The sequence below is a fragment of the Rosa chinensis genome, chromosome 2 (genome assembly GCF_002994745.2).
Source record: "Rosa chinensis cultivar Old Blush chromosome 2, RchiOBHm-V2, whole genome shotgun sequence".
In the NCBI taxonomy this organism is placed as follows: Eukaryota; Viridiplantae; Streptophyta; class Magnoliopsida; order Rosales; family Rosaceae; genus Rosa; species Rosa chinensis.
Window position 1 is genome coordinate 61,259,859 of NC_037089.1, and position 16,016 is coordinate 61,275,874.

A 16,016-nucleotide genomic window follows, 5' to 3' on the forward strand; every position below is an offset into this window, starting at 1 on the left:
AACAAGTTTATTAGGGATCAATATTAATGAAAAATGAAAATGTTTATAATTTTGAAAGTTTTTATAGGTTTATCCAAATAAATAATCTTATTATTGCGCCGTAATAATCTTATTATTGCCCCCCAATAATCATATTATTATCCCGCAATAATGATATTATTGACCCACAATAGACATGTATAACTCCTCATTTGAAACTTTTTTCATTCTTCTTTCTTCTTTCCTTATAAGCCTTCTGCCAAATTTACCCAAAAAAATGACGCAGCTTCATGAAGCCACGCCACTGGCCGCCGCAGCTTCGACCTAGAGCTTCTGCCCCTCAAGAGCTCTGGGTTATACAAGGACCTCCTCCCTTCCTCCTCCTTCGCTGTCGTCCATCCCGACGCCCAACTCCGCTACCAACTCCGGCTACAAGATCACCATCCCCAATCGCCTAGTCAATCGTCGTCCGGCGGAGATGGTAGTGAACTCGGGATCTGGAGTCCATGATCAGAATCCCTTGGCTGCGGTCCAAAACCTCGATCGACTCCAAGGATTCGAGGATGGTTTCGTTCACCGAAGCCTTGTCCCAGATCTGGGACTTGATGGTTCGAAGACTAGATCGACGATGGAGTAGGCGGCGGTGATGGCGGAGAAACGCCCATTGGTAGCCTGCAGTGATAGAAGCTACGAGGCCTAGGGCTCGACGACAATGGGCCTGGGTGAGGAGGCGGACATGTGAGGAGGCGGGGAGAGAGAGAAAGAGAGAGAGAGAGAGAGAGAGAGAGAAGGTAATTTATTAATTGAAATAAGGTTAAAATTGTCAGTAAATGTTAGATTGGGTAAATGAGACTAAAAATCTCTTAGTGGAGCAAGTAGACAATTTTTAAGTTCAAATTGGGTAAGTAGTCACGGCCTCTAAATTCTATTGTTTGACCTAAGTATAGCTACTAACCTTGATATTAAGGGTTTTGCTTAATACTTAGCCCAAAAAAGATATTGCTTAATACAACACTAACTATGTTGTTTGACCTGAGTTTAGCTACTAACCTTGATATTAAGGGTTTTGCTTAACACTTCGCCAAAAAAAGATTTTGCTTAATACAACACTAACTAGTCTCCGCTTAACATAGTGTGCGACACTAACCCAACAGAACACAAATAAAATAAAAGTTAACAGCTAGAAAACATAAGGTACATGATGCTATATTTTCATATTTTGACTACAGAAAGCAAAAGCAGATTTACTGTACTACACAGACACAGCTACTAATTACAAGAAGTTGGAAGTTAAAATAAGTTTTCACCAAAAAGTGTCAGCAGCTACACATCTTATGCAACATTCAGAAATCAAAACTGTTTTGCTGCATGCATCAATCATCTACTTCATTCATTCATTCATCATCATCATCATCTTCTTCTTCTTCTTCTTCTTCAACAAATTCCTCCTCTTCTTCATATTCATCAGTTCCTTCAGGGTCTTCTTCTTCCAAGTCGTCCTCGCCGACAATGAAGCCTCCAAGTGTTTCATCATCTTCGTCTTCATCTTTGTCATCGTCTTTTATGCCCTCTTCATCCACAGCAGCCGTCTTCTTTTGATCAGAATGTTTACTACCTTTTGCTTTTTTCTGAGGTTCACTATGGGCCTTCGATCTTGTAGAATATTTAGGCTTATTTACCTTTCTAAGTTTTGCAACAAGCTCTTCATCAGCTTCACTATCCCCTGTCCACTCTTCATTATCGTTTTCTTCACCTTTTTTCCTCTTTCTCCTCCGACCCCTCCTTTCCTTTCCCTCATATTCATCATCGTCGCTTTCTTTTCTAGGTTCCTCAAGAAACCAGTTCCAGTTCTTTACATCGCAAATCATTTGCTTGGGATACCGATCAAACTCATTCCCCATTACAACGAAACCAAACTCTGCATCCCTTAAAGCATACGATATCGTCATAAGCATAATTGGGAATTCTCAATATCATGAGCAATAAAGAAGAAAAGCACAACAACTGAAATCCAAGTCTTAGCTACAATCAATTTATCAAGGAAAAAACAAACAGCTAAAGTACTCATTATAGTCTACAGCAGTCTGTAGAAGTGTGGATCTTTGTCACAGTGACATTAACAAAGATAGTACAGGAGATTGAAAACCTTAATCCAGGCTTCATTTCCTAGACAATAATGCACATTTCATGTCTCCAAAAGCTAAACTGAACACAATTCTTCAATACTTGATAAACTAACTAAGTAAGCGCTTCCAAATGCCAGAGTGCTCAAAATAAATGCATGAAATTATGCAAGAATTCTGTTCCGTAATCCATCAGATTTCATTACAAATCAGCAGTGCCTTACTGCTTCATAACTAATTAAACACAGAACAACAAGAATCTTGTAGAGATATATATAAACACCAAAAGTTCCCAAAACAGTGACAGTTCACAAATTCAAGATTTCATCTTTCCACCAGTCTCCCACCTAAAACAGTCCCTCAAAGTAATTGCACATTTGCACAATTCTTTAATCATTATATAAACAAAGAATCCAAAGAAACAAAGCTATCTAAAACATTCATCTGATTCATTATATCATTTCTCTCAAACAAGCAAGACCATGAAGCAATTTAGAGCCAAACCTTTAACAGGGTCAATGCCTGAAACATCAACACCTCCCCATTCAGACCCATTTAGCAAACCCTCAGCCATTTCACTCTCACTCTCCAAAACCCTCTTAACTTCCGCTTCAACCCCAACATTTCTCACTTTAAACCAAATGGGTCTCTTCCCAGACACGCAGAGCCAATCACCGGCCGCCAGCTCACCCTTCTCCGACCTTCTGAAAACCCTGACTTCCCCATCTTTCTGGCTCCGGACCCAGACGGGGTTCCTCCCCAGAACCTCGAATGAGATTCTGGGCTCTGTTTGGGTCGCGTTTTTGTGCTCGAGTTCGAACAAAACATGACGGCGAGAGACTGTTCGGTCTGTGGTGTTGAACCCATTTCCTCTTCCAAACACGGCCTTTTGACCTTTCTCCACTACAAGTTTTGAGCGGTCTTCAACTTCGATTTCCATAGCCTAGCTAGGCTCTCAGAGTGGGAAATTGAAATTCCAAGGCAACTTCGAGGCTTTGAGCTTTGCCTTGCCTGTTTAGTTCCAACCCACGTGTTAGGCATGTGGCACCAAACCACCCTACTTCAATTTTGTATTCAAAATCACCGCTCTTTTTTTTTTAATAAGGACAGGTGCGGTTGTGCTTAGACCTGAAGTCTTGATTAATGAAATCGTAGAATACATGAAAGGAGGAGAGGGGGGACGAATTGAAAAACAAACATATATGCCTTACAATCTTCTAGAACTTGACCAACTTAAGAGAGATCCTCAAATCTTTTATTAAGGACAGCAAGTAACAGGATAGAGTCATTTTTAATTTTAATTTCCGACCAACCTTGATGTCATTTTTAATTTTAATTTCCGACCAACCTTGATGCATTAGTCACCCCTTATCTCCAAACTTGATGACACTTCTTCTTTCTAGTTTTTTAATTCGAGATATCTCAAGAAATTTCAATAGATATGGTTTTGTTTAGTTTGTTTTTGAAATTTTGAAAGGACAAGAGGAGATCCAACAGAGAAAAAAAATCTATATTATTGCATATTTCAAGCAGCCATTTTCCTCCTTTCTGGTCACAGTTGTAAGAAAAACTTTTGCGACTTATCATGAATTTTTTAATCCTTCCATTCCATTTGTGTTTGTGCTGATGACTAATCACATGTTTTTTTTTATTTCAAAGGTAAAATCATGTTTATAGAATAAATCAACCACGAATCAAATTGACTGCGGTAGCATTTTAATGATATTATCACAAAAGATATGTATTATTTAAAGATGATTTGCCCCATTAGAAAATGCACAAAAGATACGCAGTAGAAAGAATCAGTTAAAGAATTTTTGAAACTTTTTAACAACGAAAAAATTCAGCGTTATACATAATTCCATCTTCAAAACATCCATTAGAAAATGCATTTCTTTGGGTAGGTCAAACCAGGAATCCTCAGCAGCAAAAGTCCTATATGTCAAACCTAATTCTTACCCCAGTGTACGTGGAACAAGCACAGGTACAGAACACCTCTATGCCAAACCTAATGCTTACACCAATGTACGTGAAACAGGCACAGCTACAGCATTTCTAATTAGCTAGAGGACATGACTTTTAAACCTCAACAATGATAAAACTATGAAGAATTTCTAACCATTCAGTCACAACTAAATTTAGCTTTTATAATTTCACATATTAATTTACTTCAATATCTTCATAACAAAATAGTGCGTATGTATTAGTGTGATGACAATCAACTGTAACCATAAGGAACTATAATGATGCCTAATACCTACATACAAAATCTCGATACAGAACTGTCATTTACATCTATATATGTCTTGGATGACCTTACTTAAATTACAAAGTCATGAAATACTCTCAAAAGAAATGTCATGCGAAATATATAATGGTCAGCATCATGCTAACTTTGAGCATCAACTTCATTCATATACCATTTAACAGTTTTTTTTTTCCAATGCTATACACATCATATAAGTGTAGACGATGGATAATAACTTCTTCAAATTTATGAAACGTCAACTCTAGATCCATCCTATATATGTAGTCTAAAATACAAAATAACGCCCCACATAAAAGACTTGCTAACACGTATTGCCACCCTAAAATGAAATGTGGATGTGTGTGCTTACCATCATAAATATTTATTTCCTATGTTGTTTGCCCATGGTTATGGCAAAAAATTTAGCTCATATTGCAAATTCTTAACTAGTTTGTTTCGAATACCAAACCCCCCTGGGATGTGCATGCACTTCCAGTCTGCTTCCAATTGGCATCCTCATATTCCGAAAGGATGTAAATTACGTTCAATTAATCTGGCTCTCGTCACAATTTGTAATCCTAATCCATTGGATATATAATTATTGCCGTAGGCCTTTATGAATGTCTCTTTCTCTGCAACGATGTACGCCAAGAGCCGATTTTAGGGAGAGTTTCAAAAGCATTTCTGGTTCTTTGTCTCTGTGATGGAGCACGAGAAGTTATCTATTGCCGTTTCCGGGAAAACAAGCCTCTTTTATCTTTTATAAAAAAAGGTTATCCCTAATTTCTATTTGTGTTTATTAAGAATTCATGATATGTTGTATTAGTCTATTGGATAGTTCAGTAGATGAATTATATTTTGTTGAACCATGTCTAAAGTCTAAACCACATCATATGAGAACTGATGTACCTGTCATATATGGTTAAATAGTGATGTATGATTTGCTCTTTTCACCATTTCAATGTCAAACTAGCACATAAAATGCTACGTCAAGTGGTTTTAGTGGCTTCAATATGGTACACCCAATGTGGTGCACTTTTTCTCTCCACCACATAGTCGAATCATCAAAGAAATTGAAAAACTTAATTAATTACTTTGATTTGAACTCGTTTAACTACTTGTTCCTTTTGTGTTAATAAAAACCACGAAAGTCAAACATAAAAGTCATTTCTTTTATATTTGTACGTGTAAATACCTAAATGGTGATTGAGGTTATTAATTACCCTCAGTTTTAGAGCTCAAATTCAATTTTCAACAAGGTGCAAAATGCTATTGGTGTGTTTTGCTTACCTTCAGGGGAAAATGTTTGTTTGTTTTTTTTTGGAAACATGTTTATTTTCTCTTTTACTGTTCAAAAGTAATTCCTAAAATTTTCTCAATGAAAAGTTGCAAAATATAACTATCACCGCCTATAAACTTACTTTTACTAATAAGGTAAATTCAACTTAATTAGTCCCATAAATTTCTCATTCATATAAAATAAAAATAAAAAAAAACCGGAATTTCAGTTGTCGTTTATTATAACCTAACATAAATGACACACACGACTCCTTAATTATCGCCGTCGGATGGTTTTGAGCAGACTACGACACCCATCGCCGTGAAGCCTCACAAACATTACGAAAACGACTCTACTCTGGTCGATACGATACATCCCCCCATCTCCAAGCTTCTTTGAACCTGGACGACACCTTCACCGTCGTCGTTTTCTGGGTTTCTTCATCTTCTTCTTCTTCTTCTTCCTATGATTTCTGTTCCTATCACAAAACCCTAATTTCGCCACACAATCAATCTCAGGTCAGGAAATTTTCGCTCTAATTTCTGTTTACAATTTCCCACTGTTTCTGTTTATTTCCTGAAGTTTTCATTTTTATTATTTTTTCATGAAGAGCAAGAAGTTCTCTCTATTTTGGCTGAAAAAAATTCTGGGTTTGTAGAATTTAGAGTGACTGATAACATGGGTTCATGTTTATGTTGATGATGGCTTAAGCTTTCAATTTTCCAATTTTTTATTTTTTATTTTTAAATTTTAGAATTCTCTAAAGTCATGAGCTTTGGAGTTTGAAAGTAATTGCCCTGCACTATTTGTTTGAAGAGAAAAGACTTATTCTTTTCATTTTGCAATAAAAAAAAATCACATTGGTGTCCCCAAGCAACAATATTTATCAAAAAGCTTTTGTTCCCAGTAATTATAGTTTAAACAGAAGAAAAGGAGAGTGAAGGCTTTCAATATCAATGAACCTTCAACTTTTGGTGACATTATCCATTTTGATCAATCTTTTCCCTTTGTTGACATAGTACTTTTGTTTTTGTCGTTTTGTGTCCAAATAGCCTTATTTATGATATAGTTGAATCTTACAATTGGCTCCACTTGAGTCAGATGATGCAAGCAGCCACTTTTTTCCTTGTTTTTTGGCAAGCAGCCTCTCATTTTATGTAAGCAGCAGCCCTTTCAAAAGGCTTTGCCCAGCAATTTTAAGTAGTAGAGTATAAAGTTTGAAATGGAGAACAGAGGGCTAAAGAACCCTAGGCAAATGACCTGAGTTCAAGGCTTCAAGCCACAAAGCCAGACTTTGAACTCATTTGTAGTAATTTAGTTGCAACCCTTTCCATTGCAATTGTATTTTCTACATCCCACAAAATTTATTGCTGTTAAACACTTGTTTATTGGTACAATTTAAGGGACTATAGTCTGAAATCCTGAATTTAGGGTTGTTTGTAGTAGTGACCCAAATGGAGTCACATGTGGATCCTGGACCAATTGATAAGTCTTTACTTTACGATCAAGACAATCACATCAGTTCAGCAATTTGGGATGGACAGGTTAGATGAGTACTTCTGTCATTGATGTTTCTGAAACTTGTCTTTTTTTCTTGGGTACTTGTATGATCATCATGTATGCTGATAAATCAATTGAAACTTTATAGGAGCGTGGTGTGCTTAGATGTCATGAACACACTTCAATGCTTGAGCACTGGAAACTCACGCCTAAACAAATTGAGTTGGTGGAGAAGGCTGGATTTGGGTACTTCAGATCAATTCCGACAATTATTCTTGACAATTCACTTATCTCGGCCCTTGTTGAGAGGTGGAGGAGGGAAACAAATACGTTTCATTTACCTGTTGGAGAAATGAGTATAACACTTGAAGATGTTGCACTTATATTGGGGCTACCAGTTGACGGAAACCCTGTTATAGGCCCTACAGTGAGGACACCCAGCATAGTGTGTGAACAGTTACTGGGGAAAGTACCAAAGGACCTAAATGGGGGAATGTTGAAGCTAAATTGGTTGAGAGAATTCTTTTCCAAATGTCCTGACGATGCATCAGTTGAAGAGACGGCGCGCCATACACGGGCTTACCTCCTATATCTTGTGGGATGTACAATATTTTCCACAACTACTGGGAATAAAGTCTCTGTTTCATTTCTCACACTATTTGAGAATTTTGATGAAGCTGGAAGATTTGCATGGGGTGCAGCAGCATTGGCGTTCCTCTATAGAGCTCTTGGTAACGCCTCCCTTAAATCTCAAGGCACAATCAGTGGCTCTTTGACACTACTGCAGGTAACATATATAAAATGCTTTTTTCTCCTAGGGAGATATGGACAGCTCTCTCTGCCACAATGACTTTCAGATAAAGTATTGGATCAACTGATTACAAATTTCCATTGCAGTGTTGGAGTTATTATCATCTGAATGTTGGCCAACCAAAGTTCAATGAAGAGCCAAACCAGGGTTGTTTTCCATTTGCTCTTAGGTGGAAAGAACGATCTAGTGGAACAAGATCGAAAACTAACATAATTGCCTACCGCAAGGCCTTGGATTCCCTTCAACATTATGATGTAAGTCCATATACATGTTTGTCTGTTGTACTTTTGTAGGAAGTATTATTTTCTTGGATAGTGATGATGGAAACTGATATGATGTTGACATACAGGTTAAGTGGTATCCATACAAAGATTTGGATTCTACAGTTATACCCGAAGATATAAACAGTAATCTAATTTTACGGACATCAAAAACTATGTTGATATGCTTTGGTAAGGCAGAAAGGCACCTCCCTGATCGTTGCCTTAGGCAGTTTGGCATGCTTCAACCTATCCCAGAGCATCCTCAGAAATGGGAGAGGAAGATTCCTGCTCTTGATCAGGGATTAGACTTTTCAAAGGAGATGGAGGTGGAACTGAAAGGGAAAATACGATCAGAAATTAGGGAATGGTTAGAGCGTGGTTTCTATATTCTGGAAGACGAGGAAGGTGTGGATGAAAGCGAGTACATGGAGTGGTATGAGAATATTACTCGTAAATATGTTGGAAGGCCTGAATCTTTAGAATCCGAGTTTCAGAGAATGGTAAGCGTAGTGTTCTTATCCAATAATGTTTAATAATCATTAAAATCATACTCATGTTTCACCATTAATTATTTTACAGGTTAGTGCTATGAGAGACATAGAAAATATAGCTGATTCATTGCCAATGGCAGAGATGGTTTCCCAAGATAGGAAGTTGCTTGGTGAAGTCAAAAGCACATTGCAAACATGTTTTAATGATGTCGTTGGAAATTCAAAAAAGGGTAGGTGTAAGAATGCTGTAAAGCGTAAGAGGGAGGGAGGATAATCTAACCTGAGTGGGCGGCCAAAGTAAGTGACAAAACATGTAGCAGCTTTGGCAATCAGATGAAACATGCTCTTCGGGATCTCTGGCAAATGCATTTGGTTGCAAGGAAGTGCTCTCATTAATGTTAGATAGATGGACTATAACGGTATTGATTTGGTTGTCATTAGGTTTTCTCAAGTTATATCTATGTTCATATTCATATTCATATGAGTAGATCTTTGAACATTGTGATTGGTAAATTTTGGGTGTTGCTAGAGAATTATTGATGGATGTTAGAACTGTTGAATGCTAAATGTTTTTTGGAAGAAGGAAAATATTGAACATATTGAACACAGATCAAAGGTCTAACCGATGGGGTTACTTCCAGTTTTCTTTGATTTTGCCTTCTCTTTTTTTTCAGTGCATTTAGTTGTGAAGTTCAATGATCCTGGGAACATTGACCAAAACATTGAGAGAAAAAAATTGGAGAGAGAGAGAGAGAGAACGGATTCAAGAAACTGCGTGATGACATTTTGAGACTGAATTTAACTTTAAACAATCACAATTGTTCGCATCAATCTGGTAAGCAATTGTTTGGATAAGCACATTTGACCATGCCAAGAAAGGTAGTCAACCTGTATTCAACATCTTACATCCTCCAAGAGGAACCAAGTTAACTTAGATTTGAAGAGTTTAAAACGAGTTCCGTTTTGTTGTTGCAGGAGACTTCAATAGGCGTGGAAGATTTCCAATTCGATGAGATCTTCACGAACAATGGTGGGTGCAACTGCTTGGATACCAATACCATATGACACCAGTGCACCAGTAAAGGCAAACTTCAATCCCTCGACCTGCCTCACAACGTCTAGTAGCTTCTTGATTCACCCACTAGAAGATGGTGAACCTTTGAACCAGCATGGCTTGCTTGATCTCTCATCCATAATTGCACTTTTAGTAACTGTAACTGGTAGCCAGAACCTGCTTAAGGACCTCTTTTTTAAAGCTAGGAAATCTAAATACAATTCCCAAGTGTCAGCAGCCAATATGTTAATCATATCTCCTTACTGTGCACTTCTCTTTCTGAAATAATATTGGATATGATATATACAAGCTCTTGTTCATAGTGACTGTTCTCTTTAGTCATTCATCGCATGTCATGTCTACTTCCTGGCTTCAAGTTGACCTCAACCCGTTACATCCCCTCTAGATGTCGAGCTCACTTTTGCATGGCTCATTCATGGGCCGGGTCTGAACCTCCTGCTTGATAAAATAATGTCAGTTTCTAAGTGAAAGAAGCACAAAGGGTGAATTGCAGCTTACTCACCCTTGTTGAAACCATATGCTTCAGGCCAGCAATAAGCTCCAAGAAGTACTTGTACGCAGCCTTGTGAGGCTCCTGCGTGAGAACCATTAATTTAGACCTCTGCTAATAAAGGAAGAATCGCAACCTGAAACATCCACCACCTGCAACTCCGAAGGCAGAGGCAATCCTTCTACCACAGGAGCCTTCGGAACTTGGACAAGTTCAGTGCCGCCTGCACCATCCCCCATCATAACACTTGAAGAAGGGGGGTTAGAAATGCCTAACGTCTTGAAGTCAACCTCAGAACTAACAGAAGCTAGAGACAAAGAAGCGGCACCAGTTGCAGGCTGCCGATGCAATACAATAAAAACCAAATAGACATTGTATATGTTAGACGTTATTTTGAGCTATGAAACCTATTAATGGCTATCAAAATCTCACTCGAGCACATGAACATAGCTGATATTTATAGAAGTGCTTAATCAGATGAACCAGGAGAGGGACGCACACAATGTTTTATTGAAGGGCCTTTCTAAGGTCTTGGTCAATTTGAAACTGACTATTACAACCAGGGGCACAAAAAACCTTTACTTCTAGGTGGATTCTCCACTGAAAATATGTTCTGGACAAAGTAACACGGTGGATATTTCTATGTTATAAGATGCATATCACTAAAACTGTTCTCTATATCAGTTGATATGCTCTAGAAAAGATAAAAGAAGGAATGAGAATGTAAGATAGTATTTGACCGTACACATCCCTTCATTGTCTATTTCTACCAATAACAAGTGCAATTGAAATAAGATTATTTGAACACGCAGCAGCAAACTCATAGTGATCACAATGACATATTAATGTGGAAAAAGAAAAAGAAAGAAAAATTTCCACTAGCTATAAATTTATAAACAACTTACCGCTGTTACTGAGCCTGGTTTATCAACAATGACCAGATCGCTATCGCCATCAGCATCAGCCTGAGAACAAATTCCACCAAATCAATTGTAGAAGAGATATAAATGAAAGTAATAAACATTTTTGGGTTTTAGAAAAACTTATTGGTCCTCACCCAGGCCTGTGCCCAATGAACATGTTCTAAGCAAGCTAGGTCAAGCACTTGTAAACAGCTCAAGTAGCCTCTTAAATCCTAAGTGACACAAATGTCCTAGTATGATATAGCACTTCACTTCTAAGATCCCATGTTTTATGATGTGTCACTGAAAACCAGAGTTATATAGTATTTACTGTTCTCTAATATTAATCTCTTCTCCCTCCTTTTCTCTCTCAGAAAACAAAGAAAACTAATAAATATTAAAAAATAGTCTAACCCATACCTGTGGCCTTCCTACATCCTTGAATGAGTGGAATGAAGGACTTTCAAAATTAGGAGGTTTCAATACAGCATAGACTCCTTTGTTGTTATATCTCTTTTCACCACACTGCATATTAGAAAATTTAATGACTTAGGTCCACAACTTCTTAAGCTTATTAGAGAAGAGAAGAAAATTAATAGTCTAACGGCAAGGAACCGTAACCTGTGGGTAATCTGGAGCACTAAACAAAGTGTATAGCTTCCCTGAATCTCCTACATGATCCACACTATAACCACTTAGCATGTCACCAAAGTCATCTTGATCTTCCCTTACATCTGGACCTTCATGTGATCGTATGATCAACTGTAGCAACAAAGCCAGAATATCAAATCTTAGAATGAAGACCTTATATTCATCTTTAAACCTTCTGAAAGTAGCAAGTGATCCTTTTCCCAAAATGAAGCGAAGATAGTAAAAAATAAAAAATAAAAAATTTGCCTACATGCAGGCGTTATCCCCGAAAATAAACAAAAAGATATATTAAAAGGTGCTAATTCAAGTAAAATATTGACTTACTTCCATATTAATAATGTATGCATAGTACTAGCTGATAATTGATCTATAAGTGCATATAAGTTACAAAAGTACAACTAACTGATCATAATAACCAGAAAATAAGCATGGCAAAAGAATGTCTTAATCGTAGAGGATGGCATTCGGTTATGATACTTTGTATCATGATATATCATTAAGTTTCCAATTCTGAATCTGCAGTATTAATTGGTGAATAGATAACATCTAGTATGAAACAATGATGACAAAATGAGAAATGCCAATTGCAGACTGGCAAGTAACAAAATAAGTAGGCTGAACTCACAAGCAAGTAAATGAAAATATTACCTTCAAGTTGGATTGTTTTAGAAAAGCCTCAGTGCAGTCAGGACCCCACCAAAGACCTCGTTCTCGAAATGTCTTTTCAACTAGACCATCTTCCTTTGATGGATCTGACCATAGTAAGTCAGTGAGTAATACATTCGGACCTACATCAGGCGCATCTATAAGAGATCTTTTAACTTTAGATAAATCTTCTAGAGAACCCAGTTCAAGGCTTTCCTCCCTCTTTCTTTTTGACTTTCTTGAAGAGGTACTACTCCGGAAAAGACCTCCATGTGTGGTATATACAGAATTGGCTATGACTGAAGCCAGAGGAAGCTCTTTAAAGCAGTCGAGGCATTTATTATAGACATATTCACCATGATCACCGAATTTAGTCTTGACCTCCTCCTCAAAACCATACAGTAATGTACAATATCTAGATTCATGGTTTCCACGGAGTAGATATACTCTACTGGGCATCAAGACCTAATATAAAACAAAAGAAAATGAGTCATTTGAACATAAACTCAACTATGCTATTAAAGTCATGCTCCTGATATTCATAAGAAACCAATCTTTTGCGTAACTGTTTTCCAAGAGTAAGTGCAGTAAGATGCTTCAAAAATCTCAAATAAAGATCGCATGCAACTCTCTCAAGATCACCATATAGCAAAGAAAAAGTAAAAGAAATGAAAATACAATGAAACTAAGCCATCATAGCAGGCCCATGAGCATATGACAAGTCATACATGAATTCTTCTAAATCGAAGATTAACTAACAGCATCCTTTAAAAGTATGATAAAAGAAACCAATAAGTTACAAATATCACTATCTTCATATTACCTTCCAAGCCAGCAAGACGAGAAAGACATCCAAGCCCCGTGCTCCTCTGTCAACATAATTTCCATTAAAAACATACAACTGGTTGTCAGAGGGCAACCCGGCATGTTCAAAGAGATGCAGTAAATCATGGAACTGTCCATAAATGTCGCCAACTACAACAACTCTTGAATCCTCTCCTTGGCAATCAACTTGCACACAATTTGGCTCCTTGCAAAGGATACTTGTAGCTGTGTCGATTAATTTATCCACCAAAGAAACTGGAATTAAATCACAAAATCTCATTGGTGACTCACCACCATACGAAGACTGCTCAATATTAAACATCATGTGCTGCACCCACTCTAAGTTTATCACGTCATCTGAAGGCCATGGAATAGGGATCTGAGGGGTTTCCCGTGACCAAGATTTTTGCACCTCACTTTTGACATCTTGAGTTTCAAACTCCGATACCACCACAAGGCAGTCATCTTCAAACATCAACCCTTCTACCCTCCTACTCTGCTCCTGATGGCCAGCATCCCTCATCCCCTCAACCACACTTCCCCGCCCCACATTCCAAGCATCTTCATCTCTCGAAACCACTTCATGATAATCCTCCACCATCTTCCTCTCTTCTCCCGCCCCTTCAATAATCGGTACATACCCATTCCACGTGTGTGTCTCCCCATCCACAACGCCCTGCCGCACCTCATTCTGATCATCTTCACTCCTCGACTCAAGTTCCACTCCCCCACTGTACATATCCTTCTCACTTCCAAATTCATCGCCTCCATCAGCCTGCGAAACTCATCAAATAAGCAACCAAACAACAACAACAACCACGAAAACCAACAAATTCCAAATGCGAAACTCACATTATAGCTCAATGGCATACACTCATACCTGTTGTTCACCACCCAAGGCGGCCACGGCCGTGGATCGTTTCAACACAATCCCCATTGCAATCTCCTTCATCCTCACGAGCTTCTGAAACTCCTCCTCGCCTAATCCCTCACACGAAATCCTGCCCAATATGTTCACCACATCCCTACACGACTCCACCTGCACCACACTTGCAATTCAACACAAATCACTTCAAATCCTAAGAACAACTCTCGAAATCAAAAGCACTCACCATCTTCTCAATGCTGGAAGACAGAGCCTTCTTGACGTCGCTGTTGGAGACCTTCCCGAGTCGATTCTCCACAACTCCGCGCGCGATTTCCCTCATCATCACGAGCGAGTGCACCTGCTCGTCGTTTAGGTTTTCGAAGCACATTGCGTTTATGCTGTCCATGATCTTCTTGCAGTCGCTCTTCATTCTCTCTTTGCGGTGGTCCATGTCTGCAACCCCCCGAGTTGGCTTCGCAAATCAGATTGGAGAAAGCTGAGACTGATTTTGTTCAAGTAATAAAGCGGAAGCACTAACCTTCGCCGGGCATATTCAGGCTGACAATTCCGAGCTCCGCTTGGGATTTTGGGCTCCGAGTTTGAATCCGGGAAATCGAAATGCAGATATCAAACGACTTTGCCCTAAAATCGTTTCGATTAGAAAGATAAAAATACGACGCGATCCTTCAGGTTGGGCTTTGGGCCTAATTCAATTGGTTTTCTCAACTCTGAGGCCCAAGTTTACTTTGGGTCCTAAGGCCCGTCGTCCGAGTTTATGCGACTCTTTTAAGTAATGCCTAATTGCCTATGAGGACGATGTTTTGAGGGTCTTGCTCTTCATGCAAGATTGCAAGTCCAATTATGATGTCTCTAAATTGTGCTACTTTCGTACCATAGGTGGCGTTACAAGTTTTCATGCGGATTTTGTGGCTGCCTCGACAAAACTATTATTGAGAAGCAAGCGTGGTTGCAACGAGTTTTATTTGAAACAGTGGCGGATTTATGTAGCGGGCTGAATTTGGTCAAAAAAAATTATGTAAAGTACAGAACCTATTACTATATTACTCACCACATTAAAAAATATATTAAGCATCTAAACTGTGGGTATATCTTTGAGTCTTTGACAACTTCAAACATATAAAAGAAAAATATTTTTCAGTAGCTCAATTTTTGCTTCTCCCACCTTCAATCTAACTCTCGTTGACCTTCCATTTCTCTATATCAATCCCTATTTTTCTCATTCCCCAAATGGCTTACAACTTAATTATCGAAAGATTTTAACAAAAAATAATTTAACTTATCCCATATTTTGATTGTAAATCCGTCCCTCACTTGAATAATAATTAATAATTGCTTGCTAGATTTTTTAGGCATCCGATTCTATCATATTACTCGTTGTACCATGGTTTATATTATTATTATTGATGAAATTGTCATATTTCTAATAATATATATATGAGGGCCTTTCCTTTTTTTGTCATTTCAAATGATCATTTATGGACTCACTTTTAGATCACATATCCACATTTCGACTGTTCACTTCTTAGAACTCCATGAATAGGTCACTTCTATAAATTTTTAGCAAATTAGTGATTGTTAAGGTATCAAACTAGATTAAATCAATTAATGAACTAAATCTGTCAAACATGAACCGTTATATAAATATATATATATATATACACACACACACACACACACACACAGATTATATACATAGTGAGGCCTCACTCTGAAATTAAAGTGTGAGGTTGGAGTTTAAGGTCACTTTTCGGTCTTATATCCACATCTCAACCGTTCAGTTTTTAAGTACTAATTTATAGATCATCTCAGCAAAATTTTTGCCAAATTGATGGTCGTTAAAGTATT

The 16,016-nt window shown here is 37.9% G+C and overlaps 3 protein-coding genes across 6 annotated transcripts; 1 reads left to right on the forward strand and 2 right to left on the reverse strand.

Moving 5' to 3' along the window:
• Positions 1-1,178: 1,178 nt before the first annotated feature.
• On the reverse strand, positions 1,179-3,148 carry LOC112189540 (transcription elongation factor SPT6). The gene is made up of 2 exons (XM_024328885.2): positions 2,607-3,148; positions 1,179-1,897 (listed from the first exon to the last, which is right to left on the reverse strand). The coding sequence occupies exons 1-2, from the start codon at positions 3,040-3,042 to the stop codon at positions 1,374-1,376; spliced, it is 960 nt and encodes a 319-aa protein (XP_024184653.1). The 5' UTR covers positions 3,043-3,148; the 3' UTR covers positions 1,179-1,373.
• A 2,751-nt stretch (positions 3,149-5,899) lies between these two features.
• Positions 5,900-9,291, forward strand: LOC112185962 (protein MAIN-LIKE 2). 3 transcript variants are annotated; one of them, XM_040513761.1, is made up of 6 exons: positions 5,900-6,147; positions 7,076-7,173; positions 7,278-7,916; positions 8,027-8,194; positions 8,290-8,703; positions 8,783-9,291. In XM_040513761.1, the coding sequence occupies exons 2-6, from the start codon at positions 7,084-7,086 to the stop codon at positions 8,966-8,968; spliced, it is 1,497 nt and encodes a 498-aa protein (XP_040369695.1). In that variant the 5' UTR covers positions 5,900-6,147; positions 7,076-7,083; the 3' UTR covers positions 8,969-9,291. The 3 variants fall into 3 exon arrangements, with proteins under 3 accessions (XP_040369695.1, XP_024180070.1, XP_024180069.1); XM_024324302.2 differs by having other exon boundaries at positions 5,901-6,147; positions 7,021-7,173; XM_024324301.2 differs by having other exon boundaries at positions 5,901-6,147; positions 7,061-7,173.
• Positions 9,292-9,456: 165 nt separating this feature from the next.
• LOC112185961 (serine/threonine-protein phosphatase 7) lies at positions 9,457-14,783 on the reverse strand. 2 transcript variants are annotated; one of them, XM_024324299.2, is made up of 11 exons: positions 14,689-14,783; positions 14,395-14,603; positions 14,163-14,321; positions 13,281-14,057; positions 12,461-12,922; positions 11,783-11,923; positions 11,582-11,686; positions 11,165-11,224; positions 10,412-10,597; positions 10,272-10,343; positions 9,457-10,204 (listed from the first exon to the last, which is right to left on the reverse strand). In XM_024324299.2, exons 1-11 carry the CDS (start codon positions 14,699-14,701, stop codon positions 10,151-10,153), a joined length of 2,238 nt encoding a protein of 745 aa, XP_024180067.1. In that variant the 5' UTR covers positions 14,702-14,783; the 3' UTR covers positions 9,457-10,150. The 2 variants fall into 2 exon arrangements, with proteins under 2 accessions (XP_024180067.1, XP_024180068.1); XM_024324300.2 differs by lacking the exon at positions 10,412-10,597.
• Positions 14,784-16,016: the final 1,233 nt, after the last annotated feature.

Bases quoted from the DNA above. Each gene is read 5' to 3' on its own strand.
- LOC112185962 (XM_040513761.1), top strand. From the start codon at position 7,084: ATGGAGTCACATGTGGATCCTGGACCAATTGATAAGTCTTTACTTTAC. The intron at 7,174-7,277 runs GTTAGATGAGTA...GAAACTTTATAG, and splicing joins CAGCAATTTGGGATGGACAG to GAGCGTGGTGTGCTTAGATG. The intron at 8,704-8,782 runs GTAAGCGTAGTG...ATTATTTTACAG, and splicing joins AATCCGAGTTTCAGAGAATG to GTTAGTGCTATGAGAGACAT.
- LOC112185961 (XM_024324299.2), bottom strand. The intron at 12,923-13,280 runs GTAATATGAAGA...GTTTTATATTAG, and splicing joins TCGTCTTGCTGGCTTGGAAG to GTCTTGATGCCCAGTAGAGT. The intron at 10,344-10,411 runs GTGGTGGATGTT...GTTCTCACGCAG, and splicing joins CTCTGCCTTCGGAGTTGCAG to GAGCCTCACAAGGCTGCGTA.
- LOC112189540 (XM_024328885.2), bottom strand. From the start codon at position 3,042: ATGGAAATCGAAGTTGAAGACCGCTCAAAACTTGTAGTGGAGAAAGGT. The intron at 1,898-2,606 runs GTTTGGCTCTAA...TAAGGGATGCAG, and splicing joins AGGCATTGACCCTGTTAAAG to AGTTTGGTTTCGTTGTAATG.